The 27288-nt window shown below is 41.8% G+C and overlaps 1 protein-coding gene across 1 annotated transcript; it reads left to right on the top strand.

The window, feature by feature from the left end:
• The first annotated feature begins 6760 nt into the window (after positions 1–6760).
• Positions 6761–26921, top strand: LOC115431089 (Down syndrome cell adhesion molecule-like protein 1 homolog). Its single transcript, XM_030151340.1, has 5 exons — positions 6761–7024; positions 15607–15927; positions 21962–22108; positions 24773–24816; positions 26865–26921. Exons 1-5 carry the CDS (start codon positions 6982–6984, stop codon positions 26919–26921), a joined length of 612 nt encoding a protein of 203 aa, XP_030007200.1. The 5' UTR covers positions 6761–6981.
• The last annotated feature ends 367 nt before the right edge of the window (positions 26922–27288 follow it).

Genomic DNA, 27288 nt, shown 5'->3' on the forward strand with positions numbered 1-27288 from the left:
TTAAAATTCATTCTTAGAATTTCACTTTTTTTTTTTTTTTTTTTTTTTTTTTTTTTTTACCAAAGACGGTCTTATAAACTAAAGCCAAACAGCATTTTTGACTACGTTTCTCAAACTTGGTTCAGTTTCACTTTCATTTTATTTGTAGGTCAGTGATGTCTTACAGCAGGGGTCACCTGGTCCTTGAGATCTACTATCCTGCATATTTTAGATGTTTCCCTCTTCCAGCACACCTGACTGTTATCAGGCTTCTGCAGAGCTTGATGATAGGATTATCATTTGAATCAGGTGTGTTGGAAGAGGGATGCGTCTAAAACATGCAGAATAGTAGCTCTTGCAGAGGAGGGTTGGTGACCCCTGTCTCAGTCATCTTACCTTGTGCTTCATTGGACTGCAGTAACATAAATGACCACGAGGTGGCGGTATAAGACCATCATCACATCAGGAAGAAGTTGGCTCGTCACCATTTGACAACTTCCCTCAACCAGCGAAGAGGACAAACCTGCTGATTGAAGAAGAATCAAATGACCCCAGTACTGAAGGAAAGAACAAGTAGGTTATTAAGATCACACTGTGAGAGGTAGAGCAGCTGTAAAAAGAGTCATTGTAGGTAACTAGAGATCAAATAAAAACCTGGATGGGAGAACTGTAAATCCACAGTGCAGGAAGAGAGCAATAAAAACCGGATTTAGCTTTAAACTCAGATGTAATGGGCTGTAAAATGTGGATAAATACTGTGTGGTTTTGGCGCAACTCAGATGAGTAGTCTTCTTGGGTGTTTGCTGCAGACACAGGCCTGTACCATGCATCACTAAGTTACTTTCAGTCCTCATCAGTAGGCAGCTCGTCCTGTTTTGCGTTACATCAGAGCCAACCAAAGCCGAGCAGAGGCATCATAGACTACTGTATTTTCACCGTTGCAGCAGAATGACAAAGCGCATTAATCATACCGGCAGAAAACTGCGCCTGATTAATTATCCCTGAATAAATAAGTCGTTACAGGGAGAGACAGGAGCTGTCAACTGGCGGAGTCCCAAGGACCCCCTGCTCTCTGCTTTCTCTTCCATTCAGCCTCCAGAATTTGTGGGAAGAAAAATTAAGTCCAAAGCTGTAAAAGTTAGCACAGTCTAGAGCTAAAGAGTGAAGCAGGCGGTTTGAGCGGTTGGATCCCCCAGGGCTCAGATCAGCCACTTTCCATAAGGGCTTCAGTTGAGGTAAGCATGAGAAGCCATTTCTATCACAGTTCACTAGAGCTGATAACATCAGCACCAGGAGGAGGTTGAGAAAGTCACACACATGCACACGCACACACACACACACACACACACACACACACACACACACACACACACACACACACACACACACACACACACTGGACAGGTGTGAGAGGACTGAGTTGTTCCTGTTCCCATAAGCCTTTAGGATGGAAGGACACTGATAACTGCTGAAACAAACAACTTCACAGTGGCTGAATGAGTTTACCTTTGGTGAATCCTGTTGACACAACATTTTTAAGGGCAAGTTTGGGACAAGGGGCCACATGACTAAGAAACAACAGCAGTCAGTGTGTTGTAACTGAAAAGATTTAGTCGATTAATCAATGAAAAGCAATGAAGTTTGATGGTTAATTGACATTTTTTTTATTATAAGCTATTTTCATTTTGGATTCAGTGTACTTGGTGTGTTATGTTAATACTTAGAGTGGTGGAGAAAAAAAAGTTGTTGGACACTCCATGCATTTGTGATATATTGCATTAAGACTCACTCTTAAGTCAGTGAACTCTGTCAAGTATTGTTCCATTTTCCAAACACACATGCTCCCTTCTGCACATGCTCTGTTCTGTTATGGTCAAAACTGGATGTTAAAGCAAAATAATGGCCCTTGAAACACATCCAGGGCATGACATGTTGGAACTTTCAAGAATTTAATTTTGGTATTGTTTTAAAAACCAAACCAAACAAAAAAAGCATTGGTGTTTGTGTCTGTCTGATGCAGTCACACCTTTTGAAACTCAAAAAAAAAAAAAAAAGTTTTTTTACTGCTATTTCATAATATTTGAGATTGTGTACAATTTTAAGGGTGTCCAAAAACTTTTGGCCCCTACTATACATTAAATGTCTGTGGATGTAGGATGTAAAACAATCACTTTACCAACAAAGCTGATAGTTTACTGTAATATGCAGAACATGTAGTCTTAAAAGCAGTAGGACATGCATGTGCTTATCTTTAAAGCAGTGGTTTCCAACCTTTTTTGGCTCGTGACCCCATTTTAACATCACAAATTTCTGGTGACCCCAGACATTCAAAACGGATTTTTTTTTTTTTTGCTAAAATTAACTTATTTTTGATCATGTAATAGTTTGCTATACTATGTTGCAAATTAATGTTAATTTTAGACGACACTTAGTCTATATAATGTATATTATTATGGACAGAGGCAGAAAAGCCAGGTGTAGATTACTGCACAAAGTGAAAATTTTATTTTCCTTGGTCAGGATATGTACAGTCAGTCCAGCTTGGATTTACAAGGCTGACAATTAATACTGAACAAACAAGAACTCAAACTATGAATTATGAAAGAGCTGCAGCATCTTAAACCGACCACAATGAACATTTGAAAGATAAACAGTACCACAGTGCTTCAGTTTCAGCTTCAGAGTTTGTCATGTCTTTTATTAATTGCGATTGTCTCTGTCAACTCACCATATATTATTTTATTAGTAAGGTTTTTTTTTTTTGTTTTTTTTTTAATTTTTATCAATTATTACAAATTTTAGGCGACCCCATTTGAATTGCAGGCAACCCCACATGGGGTCCCGATCCCAAGGTTGAAAAACACTGCTTTAAGGTGAACATTTTCCCCTTCGTCATCATCTGTAGTCTTTTTGTTGTTAGTAGTATTTTTGCATGTGTGGAACAGGATAACCTAGAAAAGGGAGAAAATCATACAACCAGGGGTCAAGAGTGAAAGACTGCCATCAGGTTACAGTGTCCTCTCATCATGCTTTCTGTTTCTCTGCTTTCTTTCCTTGTTTTTTTCATCAGTGTTTTGTTAACTTCATGTAAGGTAACAGACCAGAACAATGTTGTTTATTAATCCCTTATTTACACTCAGTGTTTGCAGTCACAGGAGTTACAGGTGTGCATAAACTGAGAATGTTTTTCTAAAGAAGCAGTTTGAGTTCATGTCCTTAATCAAAAGTTACCTCTGAAGTCACTAATCTGAGTAACTAAATATATATGCTGTAGGAGAAGGAAGCTCTGCACCAATGGCATAGACTTTGTCCATTACTGATCTACAGGTATGAACTAAGGCCTTGTCATGGTAGAGTCAAACTTAAGCATAGTCTTAATATGAAACACCTTCTTCTACACTCATACATTATGGTCTTTACCTAATGATAACATCTTTAATTGTGACCACTGGGTGTCACTAGACATCTCTGATCATTATCTCTGTACAATTCACAACCATGTTCCTCTGTCTATATTCAAATCCAGATAATAAACATAATTCTGTTACCGAGCTCCTAAAATTTCCCTCTTCTCGTTATTCTTCAGAGACAGCGTTGAAGGCAGAAAGTGTGTTTGTGTGTCACCCACTATTAAGGAAGAGGATCTGGTCTCTAGGTTGGTCCCACAGAGGACGCCTCCAGCGGCAGCCATCTTGGAAGTGGTGGTATTGCCCTGGCATGGTATGTTTTTGTCTGCGGGCATTCTGTCTGCCTCAGATTCGCATCATTCCCCATCTCTCTTCTTTTCTGTTTTAGTCTCATCGTCTTTCTCCCTCATCTCCCTCACCTCCCTTCTTCCCAGCCATGCAAATGGGCTCATTTACAAATGTGAAAAAAACAAATGAGGGGAAAAAAGAGAAATGGAAAGATGAACCTCCAGTCGAAGAAGGTGCCTCCCTACATGCACCTACTCCGCCCCTCACCCCATCCTCTCGTTATCCTCCCCAGCTCATTTGAATAAATTAACAACCCTGGATGTCTCTGGTGCACGTGTATGTGCACTCATGAAAACACACACATACACATATGTAAGCATGTACGCACATAAACAAACATACCCCTCGCAACCCCCCTGACTGTAGGGTAGAAGAGCAGCCAGAAATGTACGTCCTGTGCTTTGCTAAACACATGCGCACATATCCTCTGATGTGACGATACACTCTCACACATCTGCCACAACAATCACGCATGCTTGGTTAAAGGCAAACACACATTGGTTTCTGCTTTCCTGTTAATGTACTGCAGCACAGTGGTATGTGATTCGTTTTAGCCTAATGCAGAGGCTCGTACACAGCGTCAGGCAAAACCGCTCTACGAAGGAGATGAGGTTCTGTAGATTAGCACGTTTAGGACGGACACTTAACACAAACTGTAGCTGTGCTCTTGTAAAGATTCCTAAAGTCAATTGTGAGTGCACTGCTGCTTTTTTGAAGGATAATAACTCCCCCTTTTGACTCATCATAGTTTCATTTGCTTCAAACGCACGAACCATCATCATCTCCAAACCCCAAGTCCACCTCCATTACCTGTATCCCTACAATTCACTCCCCTTTCTTTTCAGTTTCTGTGACCTTGAGCAGAGATAAGCTATAGTACCATGTGCCCTCTCCCACTCCTAATTCTGACCTTGCTTGGGTTTGGGTGAGTAAGCTGCAGGCTGTGCATTAATACTGGATACATTAGCTCTAATATGATCCTAGCATGTAGTCAGGGCCTGAGGGGAACTCTGATTGTCTGAGCATTAACATTAACATCCACATTAACTTATCCGCCTCATCACTCTCTCTGTCTGCTCCTCACCCCTCCCTCCACTCTCTCCGTTTCTCAGCTTCCCTGCTCAAGCGTTTTCTTCCACAGTCAACAAACTCTCTTCCTCTCACTCGCCTCCTCCTCCTCCTCCCTTCACTTTCTATCATCTTCCCTATCTCCAGGCAACGATGGAGCAGAGTGATGGGGAGAGTGATGGAGATGAGTCACATGGTGCTATGGTTTTTAGTGGTGTGGTGGCAGCCTGTCCTGGGTCCTGTCCTCGGTGACAGTCACTGGAGCTGTCTGGGAGCTGCTTGCCTTTTCTCTGGCCTGGCTGGCCCAGCTCAGCCTGTCAGCCCCCATGATGATCACTGGCTGACATACAGTACAACCTGCTTGGTGCTGTCAGGCCAACTCACATCAGCCCCTTAACCAGCTCACTGCGCTGTCTTTTGAAGTCCTGACAGAGACTTTATGTGTTACTGTAAAGGGGTTGCTGGGTGGAGCCTGTGTGTATGAAGAACTTGGATTGAATGTCAAGGTGTTGTCCTGTTACATGGCCAGTTTGTCACCTGCAGAGGAGAGGGAGTGTTAAAATTCAGAATGCATAATGTTGAGACAGATCGCCATCCCCTGGAGCTGTCTGATTTCTAAACAAGAGTGCCCATCTCACTCACAATGCACTGCAGACTGCACTTCTAAACTTGTTTTAGAATTCCAGAACTGGTGACCATGAGTTGTGGCTAGAAAGTGAAAACCTACATGTGTCCTTGTCGTAGTGTTGTGTGTGTCTGTACGTTTTGTGGAGTGAGAGAGACGCAGTGAGGGTGCGTGGGTGTGTGTGTTTCCACCTGTTACATAATAGAGAATGGAGGCAGAGTGTGCTGCCATGCCTGCCACACTACAGCGGCTCTTCAGTGGGAGTGAGAGATGCCATAGCTTGCCTCAGGTCTATTCCACAACCAGAAATACTTTTGGTTACTACTCCACATTATACTAGTGAGAGGGACAGAGACAGACTAATAACTGAAGTTACAAGGGGGTTTGTGTCAAGTATAAAGTATGGCAGATAGTGTGACTGAGTGGACAACAAGTAGAGTTCTTATGCCTCTGACAGTCATTGTCTGGTATTAAAGTTGCTGAGTTTACTGTGTAGATAATGGGTTGAATTGCAGGGAAAGGAGATTGAATGCGACATTTTGAAGTTTTTCAGTGTTGAAGTCTCACAGGCCACATCAGGTGTTGAGCTGGAGTGTAAATACATGTAAATAAGATCGCAGAATTTGCAAGTGCTTTGGAAAAATCCCATCCCCTGCTTCTCTGTTGGAGTTTCTTTTTAACCCATAGTTGGCTTAGAAATTTGAATGCACTATGTAAGGCTATATGTAGTTTTACATAGTTTGGACAGATAAATACGAGTCGATTCAGAAATTGTTGCACATCTGAGTTTCCTTCTCAAAGAAAAACGATTTGAGCGCTACGAGTGTTGATAGTGACTCTCAGGTGCAGCGCAGAGCAGAGCGCAGAGCACCCTTCACTGAAACCGAGGCTAAAGCTGCTCTGCGCGCCGTCTCCTCCTCCTCCGCCTCACCTGGAACTCACACCGCAAAATTACCATGGTAATCTCTAATAAGGCAATGGCTCATTCTGTTGGTATGGACAATTTTGCTTTCACTTTCTGTTCGCTCCACTGCCAAGAAAATGACAACTGATTTATGGAAATGCTTCAGGGTGATTTGCATGTGAAATACGCGCATGCATGTTCTTCCAGCGGCTGTTTTGAGAACTTCCTTGCGTAAAAACAAGATTTACATGACATGTGACAGGACATGTTTAACTTGACCACCGGGACTCCCGTCAGTATCCCGGAGAATGCGTCTATCCAGTGCGCGTAATACAGAGGTGCCATCTATCCCTGTTGGTATCCGTTAGTGCGTATTGCTCACCTCTCCATCACGGCGCATCATTAGGATACCGGGGGTGGGGCGACAGCAGCCTGTCCCGGTAAGGGGAGGAGAGAACAGGGAGCAGAGGCGGTACTTTCTCCGCTGCTCGTTTCTCGGCGCTGGAGATTGTGGGACCAGGGCTGGAGAGACCGCCGGGGAGCATCACAGATCCAGTCCAGCACGGAGCCTCGCCTGGCCGACCCCTGCGCCGTGCACTCTTCTTGGGGACTGCACAACATTCCTGTGAAATATAACTGCTTTTAATGGCATGTGGCTTGTAACTTTACTTCTGCTGTATTCTTTGCAAGAAGGTAGGTAGACATGTCTGTCTGTCCTGAAGTGATGCTTATCTGCATGTTGCCTCCTATCTGCTGAACTGCTGAAGTTGGTTGTCTGTTTATTAGCTCATCAGATTGATCAATGTTGGACTGAACAGATGTGATTCACTTCAACAGGGATACATGCATAGATATTTTTAAGATGTGTTAAATATAACTCTAAAATATCTTTAGAACAAGATATCTAACTTTTCTCTGGTGTCGTAAGAGGCTGATTTTCTGATGTGCTTTCATTTTGCTCCTGAATGGATTTTCAGATTCCTGTTGCGTTTCCAGTGTCTAATAATAACTAGCTGATAATGTGATTAAAAATGATCCCAAACGCCTGTGATCATGAAATCAATATGCATTTAATCTGACCGACTACTGAAAGAACCACCAAGATTGTTTAAGTGCACACTGGGTTCGTTAAGATGGAAAAGACAGCAGCATTTGCATTTTGCATGATGAATATGTGGAGGTGTCGTGAATATGGAGGCTGTTGAATAGGAGGAGAGGCTGATAAGGATCTGCAGGCGCGCGCACGGATAGACTGGCGACCTCGAGCACTGACGCTGGCCACAGCTGTAGGGTGTTTACGCGCAGAAAAGTTCAAAGTGGCAGAAAACTCTAATGCGTTTGTTGACTTTACTGTCCTGTGACTGTCCCAAAAGAAATCAAATGGTGTTTGTGGGTCTGTGAGTGAGAAAGAGGCAGGATGGGGGTCATTCCCTAGAGGATGAAAGGTCCCTTTTTTTTTTTTTTTTTTTTTTTATTTTATTTTATCAGTTATTGTATTTTTTGGAATGAACACTAAAATAGTGCATAAATGCCTGAATGTGTACATGTTCGCTGAGGTGTGTGTGTGTGTGTGTTTGTGTGGCAACAAGGGTCAATACATTTTATGAGAGACGTGTGAACTGATGCTGGGGTTATTGAGCGCTGGCCTTTAATTTGTAGATAATGTGCCCCAGTTGGATATTTAAAAGATGAGGCCATATATTACACTTTATTTTCTTTATGAAAGCGTTAAGGGTGTCAGTGTGTGCATACCCAGTTGTTATCTACCCTGGTCTAATTATTCATCCACCATTTTCTGTGGCACCAGATTCTACTGATTGGCTTCGCTCTAAATACTGCGGATGGGAGAGAGGGATTCATTTTGCTCGTAAATATAAAATGGTCTGCTCATCTGATATATAATGAATTCCTATAACTTCATATTAAGGAAATCGTGCTAAAATAAAGAGGCATTTTTTTTTTTTAATTTTCACACATTTTCATCCGTTCCCTTAACGCACAGCTCAGAAACACCAAATATCTAATTATCAACCTTATAAGATAAGAAATTGGAAATTTTCTTCACAGTTTTATTCAAAGTGAGCAGAAGGTGTGACGCCCTGGTCGTTCTGACTGGCCTTGGCAGTGCCCTCTGCCAAACTGCAGCTGCGGCGACTGTTTTTGTTGTATGTAATTGGATTACAGGGTCTATTTCGATCATACACACTGTACATTGCCCTGTCCCGTGACTGAACGAGATGTACTGTGTGTGTGTGTGTGTGTGTGTGTGTGTGTGTGTGTGTGTGTGTGTGTGTGTGTGTGTGTGTGTGCGTGCGTGCGTGTGTGTGTGTGTGTGTGGTGAGGGGAGGAGGGTTGGGGGCTGCAAACAGCCACTGGAGCGGAAAGAGTGCTTGAGATGGGAGAGATGTAGATAACGCAGTGGAAAACAAACTTCCATTTTCCGTTGTTTTTCAACGCCATGTTCCGCTCACTTTGCACGAATCAACTGTGTTTTATCGTGTCATGTGGCTGTTGTGTATTTCAGTCAAGTATAATTTTAAATAAACTTTATTTTAAGAGGGAAAGGTAGGTCTATTATCATACATGCATATGCATTAGTACTGCGTATTTTCCTGGCTCGGCCGCGCCTCCTAGAATGGCACACAATTCAGGGCTTATCATTTTTTGCATCAGTATGGACATGTTTTTAGGTCACACACTGTATTTTTAGAGCAAATATTCTAATTTCTTATCTCCTTTTCTGACATAAATTCATCATTCATTCAGTCATTACTGACCGTTTGTTGCTTTGGCTGTACACCAGCACACCTGCACCCATGAGTGCGGAAAGGAGGGGGAGAGGAGAGAGATGGATAGATAGAGAGAGTGTGGAGGGGGGAAGAAAACACTCATTCTTCTTTGTCATGATTTGGGAGGGTGCTTGTCATTTTGTGGAAATAAAATTGTGACTACCTCATCTAAGGACTGTAGGAAAATCCTGTAGGCCTATAAGGCCAGAGCAGGCCCCGGAGAATCAGAAAAGGTTTTAATAACTATAACAATTAATACATTTTTAAATCCACTGAAAAGGGACACTCGTTTTAATGTGGAATTTGAGGAGATGCAATCCGTAATTTTACAGATTTCTGAGAAAGACGCCACGGAGTGATGGAGATGGAGTGGGAGCTCTTCCTATAATTATTTCATCAATTAATGTGATTCCGGTTTTATCCAGTTTCGGTCGACAGGCCTCCAGCAACACATACTCGACAACTGTGTATTAACACAGTAAGTGTTGATCCTACATAGATGACAGAAACTTGTATTTTGTGTCTACATGTGATTGTTTTTAGTTGGGGGTGTGATGCACTAATAAATGCCTTTTAGGCATATTTCATTCATGCACATTCCTGCTGTGTGTGCAGCGGGCTGTCTCCTGTATGTCTATGAGCTGTCTATAAAAATAACATGAAATGTTCTGTACTCATTTATTTTCTTGATGCTGTAATTAACAGTATTTCATTATCTTTATATTACATTTGAGTAGTGTGAAAGACAGCTACTGTAAGATTATCTGTGTGGTGTAGTTATGTCTGTGTTTTACTAATTCTTTACAAGGGGCTTCTGTACGTTCTCTAGACCGGCCTGAGCTGCTGATTTGCGGCGTAGCAGACGGACTGTGTGTAAATTTGGAATCAAAAAAAAAAAAAAAAAAAGCAAAAGCGACTGAAGGAGAAGTGCTCGGAGGGGGAGCCCAGTAATTGCGGTATGAGTCAGACATGGTGGCTAAGCTACACCCGAACGGTGCACTCAGAGGTGTTGCGTCTGAATTGGACAACTGAGGCTTTCTAGTGTCTGATATCAAAACATCTCCGTAGTTTTTATCTCTCTCTCTGTCTCTCTCTCTCTTTCTCTTGAAACGGTGTGGGAGTATTTGTGGGAGATGTACTCTGAGGCCTAGTTCAAGAATCATTTGTCTATTTGATGGGAGGTTAAAGTGATTTACGCAGATGAATGAATGAATGAATGGGTGTGCTGGATTGGGAATCAGAGGGTTTGCATCGACAGTATCACATGACTAACAGTTGTTTCTACCAGTGACGCATGTGTGTAATAACTTAGGACCATCTGTAAAAGTCCCACATGAAAACATAAAGGCCACTCTATGTCTTTTCCCCCCCTCTGCTGTGAGTTCTGTCTTGCTTGCACAACCTGTCAGTTCTTGAAGAGAGTCAGCTCCACAGTATAATAGCTACATGTCACTCTCAGGTTAACTCGCCTCACTCGTTGTGCTCCAGCAAGCAAAGCCTGTTTTCATTGTCAAGTGTTGGCGCTCTGCATTTGGCAGTTGAATAGCGCAGCACAAACACGTCCATCTGAAGAAGTCATACGAGCTCCCATTCAGTCTGAACAAACGGACACGTCGGTTTGTGCTCCGGCATTATCTTGAAGAGGCATTAGCAGATACCAGAGTTGAACATTTTCCCTTTCAAAGCTGGAAATGCTTTGTGATTAATTTGGAGAGGGTGCACAAATATACCTGTCGAGACGAATCAAGTCAATACCAGTGTCTTTAAAAACAGTCCCAGAGTCCCCTTTAGCTCAAATATCTGTGTGTTTATTATTTCACACCTGTAGGTCCTACAGTCCGGAACATCCACATCTTTACTGCGCTGAGCCACACACTCACTCAACAGGTTTTACGCACAACATTAGTGTCCGGCAGCCTGTTGTCCTCTCCATTACGCACGGAGACAGAGAGGACGAGCGACGGACGTGACCAAATTCAGCGTTGCAAACAAAAGAATCACACTTGAGTATCTCATATCCAAATCTCTCTTTCACTTCTCTTTTTCTCTCCCCTGTTCTGCTTACTATATCAAACAATTTATGGCCTGTCTCTGAGGGAACGTAGGAAAAAAAAAAAAAAAACATCTCTACAAATCTGACACTCACTTCAACAACGGAAATCATCCTTTTGAAGTGGGAGATGTGAATTTTCAAATGCTGAAATGACTGCATAATATTTTACTGACACTGCATAAAGTGTGTATAGGGGCTGTTTACCACCCTTTCCCTCTTGTGTGTGTGTGTCAATAGTATATTCATATTCCTAATATCATGTCATTCAGTTTTTTTAAACAGTGTTGTGCCCAGTGAGATGACACCAGAAATTATTTCATCACTGACAAAATAGACACACATTGTCATGCAACCCCATTGCATATCTCAATCTGGAGTCATTGTATAGTAAATGAACAGCAGCCTCATCACAGCTTTTGCCTTTTATATCCTGTCTGTTTTTGTAGCATCACTGCAAAGACTGTATTGCCACTTACTTTCAGTGCTTCAGCTGTTATTTGTTGTGAATGTGTTTTGTGTGCTGTTATCTGCAGTGCTACATGGTTCACCACATAGAAAATCTACTTGCTATTATGAACGTATATGTGCAATCTGAAATGTATTTATGTGACTTTGTGTGTGTCTTGAAGGAGAGAATCGGTGAGAGTGAGAGCGAAGGAGAGGGATTTATAGCCCTGTTTTTCTATGCACGTGACGGTATGAATGTGTGTGTGTGTGTGTCTGAATGAATGTAGATGAGACAGAAAAAAGCTGCATTATGCATAGCCGTTCACCATAGGCAATATCCTTGCTTCTCCAGCATACATATTCATACTCCATTTTCATATCCACTGCAAAAACAGGAAAAAAGTGCAAGTGTATTTGAATGTACAGCAAAGAAAGATTTGACTCAAAAGGAAAACAGAAAAGGAAACAGACGAAATAAGAAGAGTGAAGGTTGAAGGGGGGGGGTGAAGAAATATAAAGAAAAGATTGTGAAGGTTCCATCTAGCAGGAATGCTTTTTGTTGGTATTTCACTCAAAATCACTTTGACCTTCTTCATTGTAATCAGTGCATCCAGGCTTGAAAAAGGAATCAAAATACAGTTCATGAATGGATGAGTGCTGCTCATTTGCGTCTTCTTTCTTTTCTGGGGAGAGGCTGGAATGTGAGCCCAAGGCTATGAAAGGACTCCGTTAACCATCTGAGGTCAGATGTTGCCCAAATAAAGGAGAAAATCTAGGTTATTGTCTTTCGTCATGCTTTGCAGAAAGTGTTTACAGTGGCTTAAGATATTTGACCGTTTCCTTCTATACATTATTGTAATTTACTGATTCTAGTTGATTTTCTGTTCAAGAGTTTTTTTTCCTTCCCTCTGGCAACTTAATGTAGCCTACCATGTTTTAAGAAACAACAGATTGCTGTCATATTTCCATACATCAAATATGTGATACCCTGAGGTCGTCAAGTTCAAAGACGAAATACTGTATATTATGCTAATATCTAACAACAAATATCACAATGTATGATATCAAAATGGTCACTAGTTGTAGCCATTTTTTTTTTTTTTAACTTCTGAAGCTATTATTTTCCTGTTTGTCAAACTCTGGACAATAGTACACATGGTTGGAGGCTGTAATGTGTGCAGTATAGAACAGGGCTTGCTTTGGTGTTTGTACACATGTGTGTTGCGTGCATGAGTGTGTGTATACACAAACTCAGTGACCTGGATTCATACCATAGAACCAAATGATTAGCCACTGCATCATAAACCAGAGGGAACCCTGACTAAAACTTGTTGTTTCTGAGCTGTTTGGATGCCCTTTTTAGTTTGAAGGTTTGAGTATATATGAAGTAAATATCCAGGTTTAAACATCTAATGAAAGGAATAAGAAATCTGACTGTTCTCAAGATATTTAACATGATGGCAAAGCAACAAGGACATTTCTGCTAAAGATGACTGGTACTGTATATTCCTTTAACTGTACCTGGCTTGTCTTCTTAAAATAGTGAAATTCTTTATGCTGTAATTTTGTTTAAAACTTTTCAAATTATTCACATTGAAGAAGAGAAAAAAATGTCTGGTTATAAACTCAGTTACCATTTATTCTATTCTAAGGTGGCAAATGTAAAGGAGATTGAGAACCTTTTCTGATAAAGTAACAGGAACAAGAGTGAGCTCAGATTTTATACTATGATGCCTAACCTTTCAATGCATTAGGGCATTTATGGCTTGAACAAGTGTTTCTTGTCATGAGGTATTGATGGTTAAAAATAACATTTCTCATCAGAGATAAGCAGGTCATCATCAGTGGTGTCATGTGATATTAGCCATCCTTTTTATTGGCTTTGTGCTGTTTTGTGTTCTTCACTCAGCAGTACAATATGGTGCTCTCCATGGTGCTGAAAGTGCAGATCAGTCAGTCTAGCAGCCTGTGAGAGTGATTGACATGGATTCGAATGATAGGATGGATTGAACTTGACCTGAATTCAGATTTTTGAACACAGAGGATCTGCTCCAATTTTAGCTGGTAGGCAGGAGAACAATGACTCTTTACCTCCTCAGCATCTCGTTGGCGCCATGCTCATAAACACTTGCATTTACAGTCTCATGCTCTGCACATGCACCAGAGCTGCAGTCAAAGGTTTTTCTTGAACACCTCAGCCTTTGCTGTTGGCTGAGTTTGACATCAAGAGCTGAAGCTGTCATTTAACATTAACCTTTCTATCCCTTTGACCTTACTACACACAGACAACACACATACGCAGTCAGTTGCATCCAAACACCTTTGCACCTGAGCACCTTACCCCAACCAGCCACCCGTGTCTTGTCTACAATATTGCACTCCTGCTTGGCTCCCTGATCATTCCTTCTGCTCTACACCCACACAGGCAGGAGAACCAGGGAAGTCGGACATCGGCCTCCCACAGCAATGTGATTACGGAGTGGATAGACTGTGTGTTAAATGTGGAAGGAGATTATGTGGGTTTAACTCTCTGCGTCTGGCATACAGATTCCAATCACATAACATTACCTGTCTCTAGTGTGGCAGGAAAAGAGAAAGCAGATTTATGTGTGAGAGAATTGTATCTCACAGGGTTGAAAGAGAGACAGCTGATAAAAAAACAAAAAGAAAAGGATGCGTTATTTACAGAGATAAAATACAGACAGGGCCATGAAGGTGCAGACATCAGGCATTGGTAACTAGAGTTATCTCACCTTATGTCAGTTTGGCTTTTATCTGTAATCCCTGCGTTTCACTTTTGGACCTTTTGTCATGTCATTCATCCTATTCATTAATTTTATTTATGTCATTGTATCATTGCATGTTACTATTTATACTGGACAGAAGCGATATGACAATCTTTAACCATTCATCCATGTCCTTTCTACGTATCGGGAGCTTAGAAAGACAGACACTCGGCTTCTTTTTTTCTTTTATAGCTGGCAACTGCTAAAGACATTCATTGATATAGAGGATCTGTAGAAATTAGAGCTTAAATGACATTTGATAGTGTCTTTATATCTCCATTGATTTGTCTTAGTCTGTACCCCATTTTCCCCCAACACAGTGAGAATTAAAGAGATAGAGCTAATCCAGGCATTGTTGACACAATCCAGGAAAAGGGATTAATTAAGTATCATTGTCTGAGAAGAAATTTCTCTGGCTCGGGGCACAGTGTCTTCCCTTGGCCTCCAGCCAAGCTGAGCTCAGCACTTCTTTACACTCCTCTAAACCCCCACCCCTTCTTAACCCCAGCAAACACACACAGAAGCGCACAGATCTGAAGACACCTCAATGGCTGCCCCACTCTAAAGTGGAAGAGATGTGGTGGTCCACCTCCCCAAAGACAATTTTATCTGACAGCAGCACTTCATCTGAACCACAGCATTGTTTTATAGCTATCATCTGCAGTGCTAAGTCTAGTTCCTCAACTTCTGAGGCTGGAGATAGAAGCCCTCTTTGATGACAGTTAGCTATCATGTCCATGATTTGCTTTTTTGCATGACTGAGGATATCAACAGAAATTATAAAGGTGGTGGGGGGTGGAGTCATGTGACCCATTCTCCCTCCTACTGAGGCATATTTCCAAAGGGCTCCCTGGGCACATATATTAGATTAGAGATATTAGGATAATGCATATGGGATGAGATAGATGGCTGCAGTTTGGCACACAGGGAGAAAGTTGTTTGGGTGGAGGTGACCTGGATGCCAGTACATCCAGTTGTTGTGGGTGTGGAAGTTTTCGTTAGATCAGATAGTCATTTTCTCAAACTCATGTAGGTATTGTACTATTGTAAAATCATCTTTATACATTACACTATTGTATCCATAACAAAAACAATGCATTTTGATTGTTTATGTCTTTACACCTGTCTGATCTGAGAGCATCACCTATATGCCAGTCATATGTCAGCTAAATTCTCTTTCCCTTTCACTTTTACCAACAGTCAACAGTGAGGATGTTGTCTCTACACGGCTGTACTTTGTGAACGCCTCCCTGCAGCGGGTGACCTTCTCCAGCTCGGTGGGGGTGTCCCTGCCCTGCCCTGCGGGCGGCGCCCCCCATGCCGTCCTGCGCTGGTACCTGGCCGCCGGAGACGACATTTACGACGTGCCCCATATCCGCCACGTGCATGCCAACGGCACCCTCCAGCTCTACCCCTTCTCTCCCTCTGCCTATAACAGCATTATCCATGACAATGAGTACTTCTGCACTGCTGAGAACCAGGCAGGCAAGATTCGAAGCCCCAGCATTCACATCAAAGCAGGTGAGAGTGGACATAACAGAACTTCTGATTTTCCCCACCCAGTACATTTACAGTTAACTTTTAAGGTCTCTGCCTTTTCTCGTAAGGGAAAGTGAATCCAAAGTCCAAGTCGGAGACATGACCTGTGAAGTATTCATTGAAAGTATTAGGATACACTTCATAACTTGTCAGTACCGAAAACACATATATGAAAATATTAAGTGCTGAAAATAAGGAGATATGGATTTGTCAAAGATAAACATAGCACCACCGTATCACTATGTGCAGGCAGAGGTCTTTATTTTTTTTAAACATTCCAACATTTTGTTCCAACTGCACACACTGTATAAATCACATTTTGCACCATTTTACCAGAATTTAGATGAACTGTTTGCTAGATGGCTGTTACCTTTAGTTTAATTGGTGTCAAATTGATGGTGACTGTACAATTAGTTTGTTTATTTTTTGCAAGTCATGTTATCATTGTTGCAGGTTCTCATATTGTGTAAGACCTCTGTGCACAGATTATTTCTGCTCCTACACTGTTGTTTTACCTCTTCATGTTCAAGTATTATCTGAATACCTATGATACATTGGAAAAAGTCAAATGTGTCTAGCAGCATTAGCTGCCTTTAACCTAGAATTTTAAAATATTGTCTCCCAAAGGGTGATCAAATTGGCATCCTCTACTGACAACATGTGAGGCTGAAGTGTCTCACAGTGCCACGTCTTGACTCAGTGTGTTTGAAATCTTAGAGGACAGACACACATCTACACACACAGTTCAGGTGACCTGTCCGTAGTTTCTGCCAAGGTCAAAGCTGGAAGGTGGCGATAAACACACCAACGGAAAGGTGTTATTGTGCTTTTACACACAAAACACCATACATGTGTATACAACAGAAATGCACACATGTGTGTTCAAATACATATGCACACCCACATAGACACACAGCCGTAGATACACACACACATACTTCTATGCACACCAGCCTGGGCACAGCTCATGCCAGCAAGCCTCCTGTCTCCCAGTCTCTCCATCTGTCCATGGACTGGAAAGTCCCCTAACTACACACTCACACAAACACACAAATACACACATGCACACACACACACGGATGCACACACACTCAGCCATTTTCGTCAAGCTGGCTCTTGGTGTTTAGTTGCCAGCTCTTTGTCAGGGTGTTTGGCAGGAAAGATTTTGGAGAGTCAGCTACAGACATGGAAAGATGTGAACAGAATGATGAAAAAAGTAGATTTTCAGGTCATGGTAATCGCCAGGCAGACATTTTGACTGTGCTGATCAGTTTGGTGTAAAGAAACAGTCAGCAATTCCCTTCTCCACTCATGTATGAACAAAATAATTCTCCAAAATGCTGCCTGTCTCTTCCTTACCACCATACACACACATATAAACACACCCATATGGCCTGTGTGGTCCCCAGAGGAGGATAGTCCCTGCAGCGTGAGAGTGACCTTCTAGCCAGCCTCAGTGCTGGGATGACCTTCTCTCCCAAATAATTACAACAATTAATCAATTAAATGCTGAGGCAACCACAACTCCACAGCTCCATAACCAGGGCTCACGTGCATGTGTGTGCACCTCATTACCTCCAGAGTCCTATACAACACACACACATACTCACTTACCAGCTCACACACACATGCACAACCCTGCAGTTGCCATGGGCGACAAAGGCGTGAGCGCTAGGGTGTGGCACGCCCTGTCTCAGGTGGCGCAGGAGAATGATGACAGCTGACAGCACGCAGTGTGACACCCCCCAAAAATAAGCCCCACCCCCACCCCCCTGCCATCCGTCTTTTTCTCTCTCTCCCTTTTCTTCACATCTTCACATCTCTCTCGATTCCTCCCCCTCTTTCTCACCCTTTCCCATGCATGCTGATTATGGTCCAGTAATAGCACCAGCACCTGTCTGGATAGCTCTACATTTATGAAAATCACTATGTGGGCTGCTTGTTTTCCTGTATATTTTTATTTGGCTCTTGTATTCCTACTAATGAAGTATCTACTTAAACTTATCACTTTTCTAATGCTCACATTATGTATATTTTTTTAATGGAAAAATTGACATGAAACCCTTATCAGAACAATGTTTTTAGGAAAGGTATACAGGGAAAAAAATCATGTACACTGTAGTGATTTTTGCACTTTAAAGCTACAACAGGTGCATTTTCATTTTATCTTGCATTATGCTCCAGTGTCTGTGTGACATATTTACTTAATAGCATAAAAAATTCAGGAGGCCACTAGTTTCCATCCATACACATACAGTAAACCTTTAGCTAACACATGAAATCTGCTTAAATTGTGTGTTTCTTCAAACATGTTTTTAGAATTTCATATAAACAGTTTACACATGTCCAGACTAAACATTTGCAGTGCATTTCCTTTTCCTTTTGATTTTGATGATTATCTGAAATAAGTACATGCAAATGAGTGGTTGCACTATGAAAAAAATACTGCACATTCACAAATGAGACCTCACCTTGCATGCTTTGCTAATACAGTCATCATTAATGTAAAGTATTCACAAGTTAAATAGGCTTACACTGTGGCTGTCATTGTCCTTACACCATATTCTTCACTGCAGTTCCAAGTTATATTGGCACTGATGTCAGATGGATTCTTTTCCATTTATTTCATGTTTCTGTAGTAAAGCAGATGAAACAAATGTTTTTCAATTCTCATAACTAATTAAAAGACCTGCAGACAGATGTGTGACTTGAATAATAAAAATGATAACACACATTAAGTCCCTCTTTGTGCTGAAGACTCAAGGTTTCATGTTTGGTGCACTCAATACCCTCTTACATCTACTTAATACAATTGACTGGAGGACACCTGTTCAATAAGCTCACCTCTTTTCCTTTTGTGCAAACCTAAATAAACAAACCTATGCCATCCTGGGCCAAGACAACAGGTGTTTTGATCCCTTTCTTCAATCTGCCCTCCTCATCTTTTGGCTGACTATTCTTTACTAATACAGAAAGTAGGGCCCTGGTCCCACCTGAGAAGGATAGCATTAGTGTCCTTGCATTGCTGTCCATTCAAAAATACAACCTACATCCATTCATTTACCCAGCATTTTAATATTTTTTCCCTGTCTCTATCTTTTCCTTCTCTGTGTTTTTGCAGCTCGCTTTATGAATAAGTAAATGCAGTATTTGGTTTCCCCGTCGTTAATTATTGAAGCGACAGTGATACAGGACTTGCCTCCCAGTGCGCCCAGTGCACCAGACCCATGTTTTAGCTCGTTCCTAGGCAACCAGGCTGCATATAGTCAGGCATCAGTAACATCCTAATGATTCTGCTGCGCATGCGATGAGGGGGAGTGCAATTTGCACACAAATCAGTTGGGCTACCATTTGCATCCTGTCACAAAGCTTAAGAGAATGAATATATAATTTTTTTTTTCCTCCGTGTCTTTTATATCTTGGAATAGAAACGTGTGCCAAATGACAATGCTATAACAACACTTACTACTTACTGGAGGTGGCTACATACATGTTAAACATTTTATACAAGGACAGGTTGATATCTAGGGCTTATTTGACTGATTTTAATGGGGACAAGAGAGATTTTTCCAACTCTGTATTCAACCTAAGTAAGATTACACAGTCTAGTGGGGTCAGATCACATGGAGCACAAATTTGAGGTGACCTTGACTGGAACTGAACCTCTGCTGAATTGATATGTTGTGACTGTCATCATTGCACCAAACATTTACAAGCTGTCAAACAGGTTTTAAACACTCTATGAGAGGATCAGTGGGCACTGGGGATTTTCCTAGGTATTGACAAGAGGCAGTGGGGTCAGTCAGAGAGTAAATAAATGATTGAAAGAATTGGCTTGGCCACAACAGCCGAGGCTACTCAATCGATTCAGACTATTGATCTGCAGGTAGATGGCATCAATGAGAGGCAGTGGCTGTTTAAATGAAAAATTAAAATGAAGACTTGAGTGGAATTATTTGTCCTTTAGCTTTGATTTACTTACAAATGAGGCTTCACCTCTCATTAGTGGCATGTGTGTCAGGTGACCATAGTGAGAAGTGTGCTCTCCAGAGGATATCGTAATGATACTGTTAATTTTGCCGCAGTTCAAAGTTGTATAGTGTCCAATGGGCTGCTTTTTTCAAGGCCCAAATGCCAATTCATCTGTGTTTAGTGTGGTTACAAATGTGATGCAAGGTTAAAGAGTCTCTTTTCTACTCTAGAAGAAAGGAAAGACCCAAGGTTCAGTGATTTATATAGAAAAAATAAGTGGAGCAGTGTAAAAGCAATGGACAGAATCAGACAAAGACTTCAGAGATGAAATCTCTGACTTTAAGGTGAAAGACTCCCCACCATTTGGACAAGGACATTGGCTTTGGTTCCACTGGGTTCCAGTGACAGTGGCGGCTGGCATAAAGCATTATTAATGACCAAGGAAACTGGCCTTCAGGCTAGGCGTTAATTATATCACTGAAGAGCTGGGGGAGAGAGTGAACACAAGGGAGGGTGGGGCCATTCCCTGTATTGTGTGTGTATGTGTGTTTTTTACATTGTTAAGCAATTACTGTCCCCATTTCTAAAGGAAACCTGGTTGAATAGCATTGATAGATTGTGTTGTGTAATGCCAGAAACTCTCCACAGCATCAGTGCTTCATCTATCTGTTTTCCTTATGTTACCCATGTTACATAGTATCGCTTTTGTCAATGTCAAAGTTACAAGAGAAAAATTTGGCAGTGCCCTGCTGTGAGATCAAGACAGAGGATAAGCTCACACCGTTCAGCCCAGTTCAGATCAGAAAGCACAGCTCAGTTTTCATTCAGTCAAGCCTGCATGCCCTTGAACTACCTGTCTCTCCTCCTCACCAAAATAATCCATTAATTTAATTTCACTTTACTTAATGTTATTCAATGAAAATTTATGCTGTTGAATCAGCTTTTCACATTCCTCACTAATCTAAATGTGACAGAGTTAACTGGAGAGATAATTTGGTTAGCTACAGGCTACTGTTTCCATCATTAAGCCTGTCTTAATCACCACCATCCTTTCTGTACACTGGCACAGATTCACAGTCTAGTGCTCTGCATGCCATGTGCAGGGGGTGTGTTTTTGATGCCTGGCGCCTGCTTGTGACAGTTTCATCGGCCATGAGCAGCCTTCCACTCCTCGCCGTCTCATAGCATCTGCAGTGTTGTTCTTTAAAAGGCCAATGGCCACTCACTGTGTATCTCCTTCAGCACAGCTCCAAGTCAACCCTCCTTACCATCACAGTGACTTAAATTTTAATGCTAAAGAGAGAAACCCTGGCCTGCCTGATACTGTTGAACAGATCACCAGATATATTTGTCCTCTAGACCTGACCCTGCTTCTTCTACGGGTTAAACATCCCAGAATGATGTTAACTGTGAGGAGTCAGCATATGTAGTGATGGCCTCTATTTTAAATGCTGGAACAAACAATCACTCAAATCACTCAAATTTCAACATGCAAAATTAGGGTGAAAATAATGGTTGTGATAAATTATAGGTTAATTAAAGGTTCAATATGTTATGTTTAGTTATATCTAATGGTGAAGTTCCAGATTTCAGCCAGTTGAAGCCTCTCTTGCCCTCACCTACAGTGCCAAGGGGACAAAGAAAGGCCCTGCAGGGCTTTTTTTTGTCCACTCTTTAGTTAAAGGGTTCAAACATAGCTAGTAATAGTAATGCATCTTAATGCTAGATGCAAAAGAAGTCCATCCAGTCCTGCTGCAGAAAGATAGCAACATGGTGGATTCTGTCGATCTAAAGCCTCATTCTAAAGAGCTTCTTATTTTCTTGTGGAATGAAAACATAATAATAAATATTATAATCTATTTCTGCAATTGAATCTTCCAAAATCTTCCTTGCAATCTTGCATGCTGGACCTTCAATAAAAAATGAATGAATTTGGAATCATAACTGTTTTAGATTCAGCCTTGTCACCTTGTCATTGGTCAGAGCTGAGGATTAGGGCTTGTTAATGCATAGGCTAACTTAATTTTTCTTTCTAACTCTTCAGTGTTCAGGGAGCCCTACACAGTCCGTGTGGCCGACCAGCGCTCCATGCGAGGTAATGTTGCTGTGTTCAAGTGCCTCATCCCCTCAGCTGTCCAGGAGTACGTCAGTGTCGTGTCCTGGGAGAAAGACACAGTCTCAATTGTCCCAGGTAGGAAATGAAAGTTGCTCATGATATATGCTGTAACAAAAACAAAGTCAGTTCCTGTGTAACTTTACATTTTGTACTTTGGCCTCCCTTGTTGAAATACTCTGTTGATGCATATCCCATTGCAATGTCCATGCGAATTATATTTGGCTGAGTGCATGGCAGCTGTGTTTGATTAGTGGTAGATAATAATAGAAAGCAAATGATCTAATGTCATCCCACTGTGTCAATGGACTCATGAACAGATGCAGTCAGTGATGAGAAATCTCCTCTGGGTTTTTCTGGAAATGTGCAGAATAGAAATATGTTTCAGTGTATGAAGAATGTGAATTTATTTCAACTCGATTTATTGTAATGAAGATTTTCCTTTTGTTTGGCATGTGTGCTGTTGTTGTCAGTGCTTAATCGAAGCTAATCACATTATTGGTGTCACTGCCCATGTCCTTTTTTGTTTGGGAGAGAAGATGGAAGGAGGCTTAAAAAATTGCGTAATGTTTCAAAAATAAGTCTGATGAAATGGCCTTTGTTTGCCACATCCCTGGCTCTTCACTCACTAGCTGACACCGTTGTAGTTAATAGCAGTGTTACAGGGATAAATCAGGCATTAGTAGACATGTGCTGTGTGTGTGCGTGCGAGCATGTGTGTGTGTGTGTGTGTGAGAGAGAGAGAGGCAGAGGGATGGTGGTGGTGTGTGTGTGTGTGTGTGTGTGTGTGTGTGTGTGTGTGTGTGTGTGTGTGTGTGTGTGTGGGCTGTAGGATCTAATTTGATGAGTGATAGATTTGTTTAGCTGCTCGTCACAGTCACCCAAAAGAGAGCAGCCACACCTCTAGGGCTCTGCTGTGTCTGGAGCTCTTCTGTCTGCTGTATCGCAGGATTTCATCTGATCCTCTATTCAAATCGTTCGATGTTTAATGGAGGAATAATAGTATTAGCTTGAAAGTGAGCCTCCTACATGCTGCTTTATGTCCGTGTATTGGTGTTTATGCACTCTGTGTGTGTTCTGGCTTGTGCGGCACAGTGTTAACATTTGCTCCGTGGAGCAATGGCAAATTGCAGGGTGTCAGATGAGACTGTTTAGGTCAGATGATACGTACTGCTCCCTCTGCCCCTTACCTCGCACTCTGATACCAAGCACCATTTTCATCTCTGTCAATAGTGTGTGTGAGAGCGTGTGTAGAGGTGTGTGTATGTGTTTGTGTGCCTCTTTGTATGGCTCTGTCCTTCACATGGGAGCACTCATTGATCCAGCACAGCTGTAGTGTATGTGTGTGTGTCCGTGTGTGTGTGTGGCCTGAGGGGGGTTTCCAGTCTGGATCGATAAAGCTTGCTGTTGGATTCCCCTCTCTCTTGTCACGGATCCCTCAGTGTGAGAGTGGTGAGACCAGGCCAGTCTGTTTGACTGATGGCTCTGTGTGTGTGTGTGTGTGTGTGTGTGTGTGTGTGTGTGTAATGTGTGTGTGTGTTTATAAAAGCCACTGTATCATGACTGTGTGGTAAGAGCTCAGTGGGAGTATGTTATTGATTAACTGATGGACATATTCATTAAAACATGCACATATGAACAAGTACGTGTGCATCAGCTCGCACGCAGGCACACACGCTCACACGTACACACAGAAACATATATATTCATGGGATCTGCTTTATTAGGCTCATGACTCATTTATCAAGTTATCCATATAGTTGAATCTAGTGAGATGCAGTGTAATGTGTTGATATTTTTGGATTAAAAGGATTTTCTATTTACTATCTGCAGTCTGATGCCTAAATAAGTTTATACAGATCAGTTTTATGTGATTTCCAAATGGTGAAGAATTTGAAAAAATACAAAGGGTGATATATATTTTTTTATTATTAATCTACAATAATCTAGTGCGAAATATACAGTTCCTCTTTGGAGTCGTAAAGAACATTAGGCTACATTTGGACTTGCATTTGAAAAGGCTTGAGAGCTTTTTTGTTTTCCATCTTTTTCTCTGTCTCCTTGTCTCTCCAGGCTGATGAATAGCTCTTATTAGTAACACAGTGCTCCTCTTCTTCTTTCCGTCCATCTTTGGCTCTAAGCCTCCTCTCATCTCTTTCGCTCCCTGGTACGGGCTGGTGGCCTCTGTCAGCATCGCAGCCCCACACACACACACACACACACACTCAAACGTGCACATACTGTGCATATGTGTGCTCCTCCCACCCCACTGCACTCCACCACACACCTCATCCATCCATCTATCCATCCACTCCATCTATCAGCTCCTGGCGGCATGTACAGCTTTCTCTCTTTCCATAGCACTTGAGATGCTCTAGTGGTTTGCCATTTATTAGGAACAGTTTATGCCAAGGTATTGGCTTGACAGGATGACACATGTCACACAGACGGCCATGTTGGTCAATAAAGCTGAGTTTGAATGGGCTTTGATGAAGAGGCAGGAGGGTGTTTGCTGACAGCTGGCCTCACTGTGAGACGACCCTGCCTGGGTGTCGTGTCACTATTTGACAGCCAAATCTGTTTGCATTGAGCCCCGTTCATGGAGGGAGGTTGGGGTGGGGGATACACACATAGATAGACAGGCAGACAGTCAAACAGAGGGGGGGCTTTGTGTGTTGACTGGCTATCTTGGTTTTTACTCCCTTGTCATATCTCCCCTTCTCCTGCTATCTCTCTGTCTAGCCATGTCTCTTCCTCTAATTGATGGTTTGCTGGTGTTGCCGTCGGTTAGAAAATTAGCATTTGTTTGCTTGTCAGTTAGGGAACTGAAAGAGGGTGCTCTGTTGACAGATGTGTATGAAGAGACTTCTTCTCCCTGTGTATGTGTGTGTCACTTAGTTAGTATCCATCTCCTCCTCCAGTTGGAGCTTAAAACAGTGTGAGTTTTATCTGGTCACCATGGTAACGGGTGCGAACCGGCGGGCGGAATGAGGAAGGTGTGAGGAAGCATTGCTGCCTGATTTTTATTAGTGCATCACCATGGCTCATCTCTGCCACACACATGTGCACACAAATTCACACACACACACACACACACACACACACACACACACACACACACACACACACACACACACAAAACAACACAGATGCTTACGTGGGATACATAGCCACATATTTATGTTCACTTTAACAACAGAAAGTGCAGATATGTCAGGGGAATAAATCACATCTTCATATTTGGTGGTTTAAAGTTAAATAAAATCTTTAAACATCTGTTATGGCATTTCTCCAGCCCTCCAAACCTTTTTCAACACCTTGTTTTCCTTCTCCCCTGACTGCAGTTTTATTATTGAGTTGTAAATTTTGTGGCACCTTGTCTCGAATTGAATGACGATTCTGTGTTTGATTTGTAGTTGACTTTGAGTGTGTGTGGCAGACATTAGTACTACACCGATAAATCAAGCATGTATCACTTTGGGTGTTATCTTATTGTTGTTGTATTGAAATTTACAGTAAGTGTGTCAACTGATAAGTCAGAGAAGTTACAGTAACAAATATTGGATGACACATTCTTAATTCTTTAACAAAAACAGAATTATTTGCACGACTATATTAGTTTATAAATATTGGTTGTTCACTGATAATGTTCTTCTTATAATACTGCTGTTCCCAAACTGTTAAAATAACAATATAGTATTGTGTCTCCAAGTACCATACAATACATTCTGTTTATTTGTCTTTTAGAGCTTATTAGTATAGTCACCTTGGAGTCTAGAGAGAACATGGTGAAATGAAAAAGAAAATTAGTGGACTAAGGACAACTTTAGGTTTTATTATGTCTGTCTGTCTGTCTGACTGTTTGGCTGTCAGCAGTTTCACACAAAATCAGCTCTACTGATTTCCTTGAAACTTAGTGAACAGGTAGGGCAGGTTTAGGGTTTAATGTTTAAAGGACAAAGCCATAAAAGTTTGGGAGGATCCTTGACTTTTTTGTTGGACTTTTTTAACACTGAGATGGGCAGGTTGGTTGTATTATCGACCTGTGGGGCCTTGGCTGAGGTATGCTCTTAGATTGCCCTTATAACCAAGGTGCTATGTATTTATATTTCATTTTTAGTATTATTTTGTGAAGTCAATTATGTCTAAAACAATTGTATACAGTGTTATTATGAGATGCAAACTTGTTAAAAGTGTTATTTGGATGTGTTTTATAATAGGCTTACCCTTTTGCTGTAATGCAGATGGTGGCATATGTAGGCAGATAGATTGTTTTATTGATATACTATTGAAGGTATTGACCGATTTGTCGGAAAGGGAGTGAGATGAGGTTGTGGTAAAGTGTGATGTCTGTGTTTTTGCATTCATTGATTGAGGTTGTTTAATCCCATTTCTCTTTCACACACAGTGCTTCTCTCTCTCCCTGTGTGTGTGAAGTGTAGCATCACCACAGCTGCTGCTGCTCCTGCCCCAGTCTCCATTTTGTGGCCACTCTGCAGAGGCCCAACACTCTCTCTACCCCTCTGTATACCCACTCTTCTTATTTTATCCTGTCCTCTCTGGAAGCACTTATTAAAAGATGGTGAAGTGACAAAGCGTCGTCTTTTGCTTCCACTCCATCAAACCTGAAACAACAGATAGGCACAAAAACGGCAGAATAGGCAGAAAAAGAAAGACAAAGTGGCACAAAAGTATGACATGCTGAATTATGCAGATGGCAAAGTGGGTATAGGATGGAGGGATGATGGAATGAGCTGGGTAGGTATATGAGGATGAAAGGATGGGCAGATGGACAAACAGAAAGGTGTGTGTCGTGTTTTCTTGCTGTCCCCAGCACCCAAGGGAGGAAGAGGAGGCCAGGGACTCTAATGCTGCTGTGTCCTCCCATTAAAGATGCATCTCACAAGTGCTTTATGCCCCCCCCCCCCCGCTTTATCATCCATCTCTGTTTCTCCTTTAGATTTGTTTTTTCATTTATCCCCAGTTAGTGTCTGACCATTAACCATCACACACATCCTGCGTGTTTATGTACACGCTTTAGGATGGTAGCAGTTTGTGCCTCGTGTGGGGCCGAGGGGAAGAGGGTGTGCAGGGGCTGTGAAGGGGAAATGGGTGGTGTTTACTTATTGATGTGTGTTTATGGGCTGTGGTCTGTGTGTGTGTGTGTGTGTGTGTGTGTTTTTTGTGTGAACCTGGCAGTGATGCGTGTTAGGTTGGGTTATTTATTCAGCACTCGTGTTTGGATGTTTTACAGAGAA

This window comes from Sphaeramia orbicularis, chromosome 13 (assembly GCF_902148855.1).
Source record: "Sphaeramia orbicularis chromosome 13, fSphaOr1.1, whole genome shotgun sequence".
Classification (NCBI taxonomy): domain Eukaryota; kingdom Metazoa; phylum Chordata; class Actinopteri; order Kurtiformes; family Apogonidae; genus Sphaeramia; species Sphaeramia orbicularis.

Bases quoted from the DNA above. Each gene is read 5' to 3' on its own strand.
- LOC115431089 (XM_030151340.1), top strand. From the start codon at position 6,982: ATGTGGCTTGTAACTTTACTTCTGCTGTATTCTTTGCAAGAAG. The intron at 7,025-15,606 runs GTAGGTAGACAT...TTTTACCAACAG, and splicing joins GCTGTATTCTTTGCAAGAAG to TCAACAGTGAGGATGTTGTC. The intron at 15,928-21,961 runs GTGAGAGTGGAC...CTAACTCTTCAG, and splicing joins CAGCATTCACATCAAAGCAG to TGTTCAGGGAGCCCTACACA.